The sequence below is a fragment of the Callorhinus ursinus genome, unplaced genomic scaffold (assembly GCF_003265705.2).
Source record: "Callorhinus ursinus isolate GAN/ISIS: 27379988/994484 unplaced genomic scaffold, GSC_fseal_2.0 scaffold8, whole genome shotgun sequence".
Taxonomy (NCBI): Eukaryota; Metazoa; Chordata; class Mammalia; order Carnivora; family Otariidae; genus Callorhinus; species Callorhinus ursinus.
This window is the reverse complement of record NW_027397070.1, coordinates 27,955,594-27,968,409: the sequence shown is the minus strand read 5'-3', so window position 1 is coordinate 27,968,409 and position 12,816 is coordinate 27,955,594. Positions and strand designations below refer to the sequence as shown.

General features: G+C 35.6%; 1 protein-coding gene across 5 annotated transcripts in view; it reads left to right on the top strand.

Annotated features, from left to right (window-relative positions):
• Positions 1–12,476, top strand: part of DDHD1 (DDHD domain containing 1) — a 94,114-nt gene extending 81,638 nt beyond the window's left edge. For 3 of the 5 annotated variants that reach the window (XM_073895230.1, XM_073895231.1, XM_025870028.2), the window contains 4 exons: positions 492–744; positions 1,757–1,948; positions 4,436–4,519; positions 9,830–12,476. In XM_073895230.1, coding sequence (XP_073751331.1) covers positions 492–744; positions 1,757–1,948; positions 4,436–4,519; positions 9,830–10,011 — 711 coding nt within the window. In that variant the 3' untranslated portion in view covers positions 10,012–12,476. The remainder of the gene's footprint in view (positions 1–491; positions 745–1,756; positions 1,949–4,435; positions 4,520–9,829) is intronic. The other 2 variants (XM_073895232.1, XM_025870029.2) reach the window with 1 other exon arrangement.
• Positions 12,477–12,816: the final 340 nt, after the last annotated feature.

Sequence of the window (12,816 nt, the reverse complement as noted above, 5' to 3'; positions counted from 1 at the left end):
TCTTCACGTTTGACAAATGGTCTTGTATCAGCATGTAATTTGTGCTGTTACTATGTTAATCTATTTGAAAATAGAGCTCACTAAGAGCTCCTAAAATATTACAGATTGACCTTATTTATCATGTTCTAGTTTACTGTTTACCGCTTCAGCTTTGTTGTTGAGACTAACGTAAATCTAATTGTTAGATGATATCAGAATACAATAAAAATGAATGTTTCTCTGAAAAACAAATTAACGGGCACTGTTAGCTTAGACCAACGCTAATTGGTTTTTTAATAATCTCATCATTAAGGATATTTACTTAGACCAATTACATATTATTGACAGTAAACAAATAGGAATGCATGTTAGAAATACCTGTTTTTTTTAAATTCCCTAAGGTCTGCTGAATAGAATAAGAGTAAACAGGCAATAGAATAAGAATAAACAGTTCAGTAAAATCCAAGCATTGTGCCTTAATGTTGTGTTTCTTTGAATTTTTTTTAATCAAGGCTTATAGATTAGAACCATTAATACTGAAACACTACAGCAACATTTCACCTGTCCAGATCCACTGGTATAATACTTCCAATCCTCTACCTTATGAGTACATGAAGCCAAGCTTTCTCCACCCAGCAAAAGAACCTACCTCAATTTCAGAGAATGAAGGCATTTCAACAATACCAAGCCCTGTGACCTCACCAGTCTTGTCCCGCCGACACTATGGGGAATCTATAACAAATATAGGCAAAGCAAGTATATTAGGTAATTTCTCTTAAGTATTTCTTATCAGTAAATATGAGCACTTTTTTAGATAGGCATTAAATTTGGGGTACTTGAAAATACTTTATGTATTACAAAACATCCAACACTTAATCCCTGTGTTTAGAATTAACTACCCTCTCACTGTTCATATTGAGAGCCAAAAGCCCTAAAGGTTCTCCAATTAGATCAGATCTTCTAGTTTTAGACTATGAGGTAGCTGGATACTCAGGGGAAGGTCTGGGAATCAAGACCCTCAATTTAATCTTGGCCTTGCCACCTACTGTGAGATCTTGGGTAAGTCACATCATTTTTAATGGTCTGCTTCCTCATCTGTAAAATGAGGGAATACTTGAATTCTAAGGGTGCCCCTGCCAAAGAGTTCCCTGATTTGTGTCTTAACAGTCTTTCAAACCGTGTCCATCCTGGGGGCAACAAGGTTATTTAATTTCTCTTTAAATGATTCCCAACACCAGCCACAGTGTTTGGTGTAGCCCTGGAGCTCAATTATGTGCCACTTCAATTAGTCCATTGCTCTTGGTTACGGGTTGTCTTAATATAAAATGCCACAAGATGGCACTATAAATAGGCTTTTCATTGATATTTCACTTTGTTCTACAGATTGTTTATGATAGCTTTTTATAATATTCACCTAATTTTAGTAGTAAAGCATATCGATAATAAATACATACCCATGTCAATGGCATGGTTCTGTTATTAAAGTTTTTAATCTTACCAAACACTTGAATAAACAATGATCACTTGAATAAAATAGAATCTTTATTCTATTTTTTTGTAAGCTATATCCCTACAGTTTGTACAACTCTCATTCTATTCAACACCATTTTTACTTAGAAACCTACAATATAAATTGCAGTTTTCCTATGTTCCCACCCTGGAAAAATATGACTAGGGCTTGGTTCCTCTGCCAGTTGGCTGTAACTGTGGATAGTGCTCTGTAGCTTGGTATGTGGTGTAATTCAACAGACTGACTGCCCTGTTTTGTGAAATACAGGGGCCGCTAGCATTGGAAAGGGCCTTGGAGGAATGTTGTTTTCAAGATTTGGACGTTCATCTACGTCACAGTCGTCTGAGGCATCAAAAGACTCAATAGAAGACGAGAAGAAGCCAGTTACCTCACTTCCCACGACCACTGTTGCAACACAGACCCTTCCACACAGCAGTTCTGGCTTTCTGGATTCTGCATGTTAGTTCATACTCTTCTTTCCTTACGTTTATACCCTATCTCTTACAACTTGAGGCAGAGAGGATTAAGATACTGACAGGAGCAGTCAACTCTAAATCTAAAGCATAAGTTAGCTTTTAAAGAAAAAATGCTTTCCTTTGATTATATTTTTAAGTGTAATTCCCAGGTAAATGCAGTATTACTCTCTGCATTGGTGACTTAATAGTTAAGAACTATTAATAATCAGGGCCTGGTGGCAAGATGTCTTAAACATCAAGTATAAAACAAATCTCTTTGGGGTGAGCACCCCCTGATTTTTATGAAGTAGAGTTTTTATAATATGGCCTTAAAAATTCATTTAACTGCTTCAAACCTATGCTGTGTATATTCTTGATACTTTTTAAAAGCTACTATGCCAAAACCATCCTGCTGCTAATTCCACAGTTCCCTTCATCCAACCAAATTATAAGACTTTCAGGCTTATATTATTGTATTGGATCTGCTGTATGGCTTTCAATCCTATCCCAGCTACCTAGCAAAAGTAGATATTCAAGAAGTGAGTGAATGAATGGATGGTTATGCTGGACTTAGCATTACCATGGAGCTTTATTTATTTTTTCCAGTAGATTTCTAAGGTTTAAGATCTTGAATAGTTGTGAAACTCTTACACATTTATTACATATATCTAATTCCAAGGGTCTAAATTTGAACCTTATTTTTAAGTGTCCATTAAAATAAGACTAGTAAGTCCTGTTTTTCTATTGATTTACATAAGGAAATGTGGATTCTCAAACTAGCTCCTTTTTGTAACTATAGCAAGCAGAAAGCTTTCCTTCCTTTGTCAATAAATGTTTAAGCAGATTTTATTTCAGATACTTGTAGCCTTATTTTCTTGCTGTGTCTGCTGCTCTGAATTTTAAAATGACCACCATCCCTTGCCATCCATAAAACGTACTTAAAAAGGAAACTCAGGTGTGGCAGTCCTAGAGGCTGGATCTTTCTCCACAGTCAACCCCACTCCAAGGAATTATCCTGGACATTCCTGACTTGGACATTCCTATTTGGACCAGTAACATTTTTTTAACTTAATCTTATTTATGTCAGACTCTGAGTACTGAAAATTTTATAATTGTAAGCCTTTTGAACACTGCCTAGAAAATTCATTTTAGACTTTGATATTTGTACATAATTCATTTTTTAGTTTCTTACATAAGTTCCTATACTATTGCTGACTTGAGCTTTTACTTCTACTTAATATCAGAAATGTGACTGTAAAAATACAAAATTCTATTGTGACATGCCGAGGTCAAAACTCTAAGCTTCCGAGGAAAAATACTTTCAAAGAATTTTGTAAGATGGCAGGTAAAAAGTCACAATTCCTTGTAATGTGAATGCCCCCGAGAAAGGGTGATGAAGACATAAAGAGAGAATCTATAGGATCTGAGGGAAGAAAGCTGTTTTTTAGGTCTTTTTATGATTTAACATAGTAATTTCAAAATGGTAATAAAGAAACCTGTCTCTTCTTTCAGGACAGCAGTTATAGAGGTGCTTAGCTATATTGCATCATTATAGTTTGATAGCTTAACAATATACTTTCTGTCATTCTTGCAATTCTTTGTTGGTCCTAATGGTAAATACCTTGTCGACTATAGACTCCACTAAATATGAGCTAATCATGACTCTTGGTTAACATATATTTATCTCTAGACATCGATGTAGCTATTAAAATTAAACTATAGAATTCCACGTTTTAAACCAAATTCCCAAGATTTGCCTTACTAATTCTCAGACTTGCTTCAATAATACACTTTTCTATGTAATCCTGATTTAGACATTCCTTATGTCATACTTGCTGTGTCTTGCGAATCATAAAGCCTTTCTTCCTTAAATCTTCTTTCTGGAATTTGGTCATCATGACTAGGTGATTCTGGCTTCCTTCCTTCTTTCTGCTCACACTGATTGCCTCAGTTCTTCCTGATAACCTTTATTCTGAAGCTATGGATTCTCTTGCTTTTTGAAGGTAAGGTGGACACAGACTTTGAATTCATGAATCAATCTGGGTTTCTCTCTTTGAAGAGTGTGTGTGTGTCGTCCGCTGAAACCACTTTATTGTCATTGAGTTGAAGCATCTTAGATAGCTATTCTTCATGTCTTTCAAAAAGTCCAGGCTTATATACAGTGGTTTTATGGTTCCATTTCTTGTACTCCTCTGTGTTTGTAAGATACTATAAAAAAAAAAAAATCTGTTTCTTTTAGCATATTTTGCCTCTACAAATTTTGGAGATATCTGGTTGTTAACAGATTATGACATTGTATTTCAAAGTTGATTATGCTTATATTTTCCATGAAAGAGCTCTTCATAAAAACCAAAGTGTGTACTTCTTTATGTATGCTAGGTTTAATCAGCATATTTGGGAGTAGTATTCTAACTTTTGGCCACTACATCATTGAAGGCCCTTTGTAACCATCAGCCAACACTTTACAGCATCTTGTGTTTTTTTTTCACAGATTTCAGACTTCAGGAATCGTTCTTTAATCTCCCACAACTTCTTTTTCCGGAAAGTGTAATGCAGAATAAAGATAATACCCTCGGTATGGTATATGTCAGGAATAGCGCCAGAATACTATGAAAATGATCTACTTAGAGGTCTTCTGCTCACTGAAAAATTGCATCAATTCTTCTGTGAGATCAGCTTGAATGTCACCATTATAGACTATTTTATATATATTTTCTTCCTGTATTTTCTAATCTTTAGTAGTAGCGGTCCTGAAACTCAAGTATTGATTAGCCACTCACCATGCTAAAATGATACTCCTGTACGTTCCTACAAAGAAGGAACCTTATAGAGAGGGAAGAAAAGCATTAGTCTGATTTCCTTCTTTATTGTCCTAAAGGCTTCAGAGAGGTTCACTGTTCTTTTCATGTAAGACATTTAGATATAAAAAGGTTTCGTAGTATGAGGTATGCACTCATTCCCAGTTATTTCACATGTCAGTAACATTACTCCTTAGGGCTGTAGGTATGCACAAATATTCAGCCTTCTTTAAGAGGGGGTAGTGTTGTTTTAAAAATTAGTGGTTTGGGATGTAAGAGATATTTTCAGCCTTTTAATTTTCAGCAGATTCTAAATGTATCACTAAGGATTTATCTTAGTTTAAAATCACTGTATCATTAACTTTCATTCCTTTCTCTACAGCTCCTCTCTCTTTCCTTTTCCTTTTTCTTTGTTTTTTAATATTGGATTTGTCTTTAACAAAAAATAATGTTACAAGTTTTTCCTTGGATTTTTAACCGCATCTAATTTTACAACTTCTTTGTTTAGCTGCTAATGTCCCATACTTTTTTTTTTCTATTTTCAAAGAAAAAAAAAACTCTTACTTGGTTAAAAATTCCAGAACAATATTTTAATATAACAAACTGATTTGGGTTTTTTTTGCTCCCTAGCAACAGTTTGTGTTGCTGTAACTTCATGAATTTTCCCCAAAGGAATGATCTTATATGAGTGCTCTCTTTGGCCCCACTCATGTAAATAGTCAAATCCATGAAGAAATTATTTGATTAGTGCATTTTGCATATTTAATTGGATGAAGGAAAATTAATCCACTCCTTTATCGTGGATTCAGCTAGCCCTTATATCTACCATCTTAAAACCATCCCAACTATCTAGGCAACTAGACCACTAATCATAACTACACCAAACTAAATCAAATGGTAATATGTGTGTGGCTTCTATTTCTGTTCCCCTGCTTTTTTTCATTTTAACAATTACTTGTTAAAGGTTTACCATGAGTCAAGGTACCAAGCTAGTCACTAGAAAAGATACCAATATTAAACAGACTTCAGTACTGCCCACAAAAATGTAAATGCTGGTGTTGAAATTAAATATTTTCTAGAGAATATATATATATTCTAGTAGGGAGGTGAATAACTACATGAATAATTATAGTATATGGTAGAATATGATGAGCCACATAACAAAGGTACAGGTAAAGGACTCTTGTCAGTTCTAGGGAATGAGAAAATGCTTTCAGGTAGGAAAATCATAAAAGGCTCCGTGGAAGTAGGATTTGGACATGCAAAGATAAAAAGATGTTTCAGGAGAAAAAACAGCATAAACAAAGCACAGGGTATGTAGAGAACCAGAAGTTGGTTAAATGGAAGGGAATAGTTCTAAATAGGATTGGAAAAGTTTCTTAAACCAGATTGTAGAGGGTCCAACAAATCTGGCCATCTCCTGGAGTTTTTTGTATTCAAGATTTACCCATAGAGCCTACATTTACCCATAAAGCCCATCTGTTCTCAAACATGAGGTATTTTGAGTATCTTTCAAGGATAGATTAGTATTGGGAAATTATTTTGGCAGATATGAAAAGTGATTACAAAACTCATTTTAGAGTTTTTGTTTTTGTTTTTTTAAGATTTTATTTACTTGAGAGAGCGAGAGTGAATGAAGGTGGGGGTGTAACAGGGAGGAGGAGAAGCGGACTCCCCACCAAACGAGGAGCCAGATGCGGGGCCCCATCCCAGTACCCTGAGATCATGACCCTAGCCCAAGGCAGATGCCTAATGACTGAGCCACCCAGGCGCCCCAGAGTTTTTGTTTTTTCAAAGAAAGGACAGTTGGAGAATATTCTTAAATATATTTGAAATTATAACAATTCACAAAATACAGATATTCCTTGAATGTCAGACACCTAACCACATGAAATGTATAGCTGAACTGAGGTAGCACAAAAATAGGAAGACATAATATACCAACAAGAACTCAGCATAATCTTTTTGATTATGAAAGAATCTTTTTCCAGTCATTTGAAAACACAGTTTCCTTTACTAGTATTTTTCTTGGTGTCTGCCTGTAGCCAAAAATAATGCAATTATGACCGTAATTATTACTTAAAATAAGATAACATTTTCTTTTAAGATTTATTTATTTGTTAGAGCGAGAGGGGGGGGAGGGGAGAAGAAGACGGAGAATCCCAAACAGATTCCCCACTGAGCGCAGAGCCCAACTCAGGGCTCTATCTCATGACCCTGAAATCATGACCTGAGCCAAAACCAAGAGTTGGACACTTAACTGACTGAGTCACCCAGGTGCCCCCAAGATAACTGTTAAGATTAAGTTTTTGAAAATTTCTCTACAGGAAAGTTAAGGTGTTTCCATTAAAACAGTAGAAACCTGTCCAATTAGTACACATTTTAATACTAAGATGCTCACTTTCTGTTCACACATATTTTGTTTAATACCATATCCATGTGGACAAGCCTTGTACAGAGAGTTCTCTGATGAAAGCACAGTACTGATGACACTTTACCTCCATACTTCATAAATTGCAGACATTCACTTTGGGGAAACAGGCCTGTATGCGAGACTCCCCAGAAAAGCAAAGAATCCCTGTTTTAAAGCAGTATAAGCAAACTGCTAATGATTGTTAAAATCTAACAGTCTTTTTCTCAGTTTTACTTCTCTTCAGTTGTTCAGGATCGCAGTCTTTGTGGATCGAGGAATTCTAGCCCTCAGGCACTCAAAAGAGAAGAAAGGACAAAAGTGATGATATTACGTTCTCCTTTCTCTTTGACCTAACTCAGTGAGAGAAACTAGGAAAAAACTACCAGCTGTGTTGTGCCACCCATTTTTGATATTTTAATCATGAGAAAGTAGGTCCAAGGCAATTCCATATAGATTTGGGCCTACTTTGGCCAAGAGCACATCTCACAGCACATAAAGAATGGTACTGCCATCTAGACCCTTGCTCCCCTGGAAATTCTGTGATCTACATAAAAGGGAGAGAGAAAATGAGACCTGGGCCCACCTAATTGCATCTCTCCACCAGCAGAACCAACACATGTGAGGTCAGCTGCACTAGCAGCCAGACTGCCTGTTGTAAATCTTTTAAGGAAAATGAGAGACTAAAACTGATTCATCGGGTACAGGCTGGCTACCTTACATTAGTCCCATTTTGATGAGGACAGATTACAGATAAATAGCAAGGGATAGGAAGTCCCTGTAGATGAGAAGAATGACAAAGGCTATAATAGGATGATAAATTCAGCATTTGAGTGTCTAGTATATGAAAGGCAGTGTTTCACGACAGTAACAGCATTTAAGAATAAATGTCAGGGACACAAAATCAAAGCCAAATAATACTTGCTATAACACAAAAAGTTTTCCTTTCTTTGACTCTAAAACAACAATTCGACTTAAGACTGTTAGACTAGGAAGACATTCTACAGTAGCATTTTAAAGTAGAAATTATAACTTGGTGGTCTTCGCCGATATGAATGTGTATTTTTCTCATCTCTTCTGTTTCTCCTCATATTTCTCCTCTTCTCTTTATAACTAACTCCAGTTTGACTTCTCTTCATCATGCTTGAGAATTCCAGTTTCCTCTTTTTTCATCTTCCTGTCTGTTGTGCCAGAATGTGCCTACAGATCAAACTCAAATGTCCCGTGGAATTCAAAAGACAAGAGATTCAGACATTACTACCCCACAGTTCCACATATGGATTTCAGCTATTTCTGATGTATTGTGGATTAGCTTATTGTAATTTAAATGAGAAAAATAGCAGTTTAAAAAAATTATAAAAGGCCTGTGTCAGTATATTTTACAAGTGTTTTATAACCTAATTGGTATTTATGCTGCTTAAGGTAATCTTACCTGAAAATGTATAGATAGATCCATGGACTTTCCTTATCAGAAAAGCATAGTTGAGTAGAAAAGTAACAACTATATGCATTTTTAAATCACCAGTGGCTCTTGTCACAAAGTACCTATTTAAAATAAGCATTAGCTAAACATTTATATGAAAGCATTCTCTAAAGTGAATACGATTTCCTATGTGCAATTACCAAATTCAGTGGAAAGCAAAACCCAACTTTTGTTGCAGCCACCTTGATATTTGCCACCTTTTACTTTCCACATCTTCTGGCACTCTGAACAAAGATCTGAGTGTTTTTTTTGTTTTTAAGAGAGTTCCTTCAAAATATTATATAGCTCAATGACTGTTTTAAAGGAGTTCCTAAAGATCGAAGTATTGTTTTTCTAAGTGTTTTATCTCTGAGGACTTATTAAATGAATCCTTGGTAATTCTATGATAGCCTCAATTTTTCTCTAACAGGTATTGCAAGGACTTTCTGTGGGCTTTAGAAAAAGACTTGATTGAATTCACTGATTTGTTTGAGGACAGCACTGTTATAAATGAAGTCCTTCCTCCCAAGGATCACCACTGTTCCTCCCAGTTTAACTGTCCACCCAGTGGATTCTTTATCGATCATATATTTTGTGAGCACTTGTATGTCCCAGGCACATGTGAGGCCCTGCTGATTGCGTGGGGACCAGGCTGTGTGACAGCAGCCACATGGGGAGTCTAGGGCTGCAAAAAGTCACCACCGAGCGAGGTGATGGATAGGCCCTCCCCAGGGAAGGAGCCTTTGAGTGACCTGCGCACCCCCACAGACATTATTGCATATGAGCCTGGCGAACAATTTTGCAGGAAGGCTGTTTTCCTTATTTTAGATTAAGAACAAAAATTAAATGGGAAATCTAAGATTTGAGCCTAATTTCTTTACTCCAAATATACTCTGTGATACCAAGTGAATTTTTTTGTTTTATTCCTTTATTATTCCATATTGACCTGAGCATACAAAAGAAAGGATTCCACCAAAGAGAATCCTGAGCTGTTGAGGCTGCTTTGGGTGTTGTGTTTTTTGGGGTTTTTGGTTTTTTGTTGTTGTTGTTGTTTTGTGGTTTTTCCCCCCATAAGCTTAGAGTGGAAAGTCACTAAAGGAAAAAAAAAGATAATTAGGAAAATCACTTCTATTAGCTAAGTTTTTGTTCTCAACTCTAGGTGAAGTCTATATAGAACATATTGTAATACTCCTTTGTGTGACTTTTTCTTTTTAGTGGAATTGGATCACAGAATTGATTTTGAACTCAGAGAAGGACTTGTGGAAAGCCGCTACTGGTCAGCTGTTACGTCGCATACTGCCTATTGGTCTTCCTTGGATGTTGCCCTCTTTCTTTTAACCTTCATGTACAAACATGAGCACGACAATAATGCAAAACCCAATTTAGATCCAATCTGAACTCTTGAAGGACATTAATGGCCCAAAACTGATTTCTTTCTGTTAAAATATGTGTGTCAAGATATGGACATAATCAGGTTTAAGTGTGTTTCAGTTTTGTTTAGGGCAAGAAACATTTAAATTTAAAAGCACTTTATTTAAAAAAACAAAAATATTTTTTCAGTCTGAAAGAAATTATTTACAGTTTCCATCATTTTAATTATGAGTCTGACAGAACCCCCTGCAGAAAATCAAGCACGACCTGGAATTGAGTTTGGGTTATAAATCACAATCTAATTTCTCCAAATACAAAGGCATATTAATGAGTTGAATCTAATGTATTAACCAAAATATGTTGTAAATCTAAAATGGCCAAGGTCCAGTGTAGTCTATGTCAAGATCACTGGTGGTATCACTGTTGTAGATTCCTATGAAAGCTTCTCTTTCCATAGTTCTTTGAAACAAGAGGATGACAGGTTTCAAGTGTTTTGAATTTAACTTGCTTAGAAAAATTAATGCTAAAAAAGAAACAATGAACTACTGTATTTATAATTTATTACCTCTAACGGCTTTATTTCAATATATGAAATATGACATTTTTTAAATGTTTCCTTTGAACAATTTAATAACCACCTTTGTTTTCTATAGCATTAAGACCCTTTTTTCCTCAAAACTCCATCTTTATACTCTTCAGATGAATATATAGACACTGTGGCATACTTTCAGTATTTTTTTCATTAAAAACTTGTGGTTTCACATAATTAACACTAGTTATTTTGAAAAAAATGAACTTTTTATTATGTCACATGTACCTCAGAGAAAGCTAAAGTTTTCTAAATTTGACACAAAGTACTCCATCGTGGCTACATTTCATTAACTTTATTGGACAATTAGTAAACAACTTTGGAGTAGTGAGTACTACGACTATTTTAAATATATAAACATCGGTGTGCCAAACAATTAACATATATAAAGGGATGGAGTGCCACTAACACATTTTACTTGTGAAGTGTTTAAGAAAACCTGGTTGAGACACAAGGCACATAGATCAGGATTCTAAGGCACTGGGAGAGTTTTCCTCCACTGTGATTGTCTCCACAGTGTTTCTCATCTGAGGAGCCCAAAGTGCTTTAAGACTCAGTCATCTATGTGGTAGCTCCTTGAGGTAAGTAAATGAGTGTTTTTCTCATGTTACGTGTTAATACCCTAAGGCACCAAAACATTTTAAAGTGCCTTGAATTAGATTACAGAACAAACAGAAGAGCTCAGATTGAGGCTAGACTATATTCTTTTATATGCTGTAGTGACTAGTAATTCACATGTGACCTCTTAGTTTGCAAACAATAATAATCACAGAAGTTGCAATGCGTAATTTGGAGAAGAGACTGTGAAGCCAATATTTTACCCTACCTTTCGAATATGTTCTGGGGTTCTCACATATAGAGGAGAGTTACTTAGAGGAGATCATCTCTACCCCAACCAACCCTCACTTCCGAGTGGCTTCTACTAGGTTCCACTTAAGGTGCTTTCTTCACTTACCTTACAAGGGTTTTCTTAGCTGCCCAGTTGGATCAGTTGCACATCTCACCTACTCCTTTCTTTACAAAGTAGTGCAATCCATAGGCTCACCTATAGGTTTTCCTACAGCACCGTCAGTCTTCTTGTCTATTCTGGCCTTTCATTGAATTTGCACAACAGAAAGCACTTCTTTTTAGTGCTTAAAAAGATCCCAAGGCTCCATGACCAAATATGTGACTCCCCGAGAAATGCTTGCTATAAAAGGCTTTTGATGAAATCTTAGCAAAGCTGAAGCAGTCTCTTTCGAATTTAGAGATTCCTGTGAACTCAGGTCATTTTCATACCCTAGTTTATTTCATAAGTCTAATTTAGTTCTCAGGAAAATTAAACTCCTGTCTCATATGACTGTATCATTAAAGGTACTTGAGCATATGTTGCTGTAGATGGTGTGACACTCAAATGTTTAGGAGCTTTAAGGGATTCATTCTTAACCACTAGAATGCGAAGAGCCCTTTTCACCTGAGAAGAGTAGAGTCTGTCAAACCTTTTAATTTGCTATTGAGTGAGAAAAAAAAAAGATACAGCTATTGGCTATATTATCTGCTTCTCATTTTTCATGTTGAGGAAACAAACTTAACCATATGGAGTTTATTTGAATTCTTGAAAAGAGCAACACTCCCCCCTTGGCAAAATGAGATATTCTGGATTACTGAACAGGTATTTTGTTTTCATTATTTCATCAGTAGAGATGGTGATCTTGATTTGATAGTACTCTTCTTGTTTCCATGTCTCTGCATGTTATCATGGAATGTACTTGTATATACTCAAGTAATATACAGAGTATGTGTAATTCTGGCTTGATTTAGAAGCTACGTCCGTTACTGAGTAACATTTTGCAACTTTATTCCAGCAAGTACTAAATTGGCCAAAAAGTTCTGTTTTTGATACCATTAAAATTTTATTCTCTATTTTGTGTACATGCTATGATGATTCTTCTGAGTATTGGTCAGATCATTCAGTTTTAACCTAGTTAGGGTCCCAGGAGTTATCAAAACTTAGAATAAGAATGTTTCAGATTAAATCTTCTTATTTTTACTTTGAAATTAGCCTTTGCTAAAGCCTTTTGTTACTTCATAACTTTATTTTCAGCAGGAATTATGCTTATGTTAACAATCTATCGTTACTGTATTATAGAATATAATTACAAAATGCACTGGAACTACCCCTTTATATGTGAAGCAAACCGTAAGAATCTTATCTTTTACTTCTTCCTATTAAATGGCATCTGTCAGCTTTTGGAAATTCTCA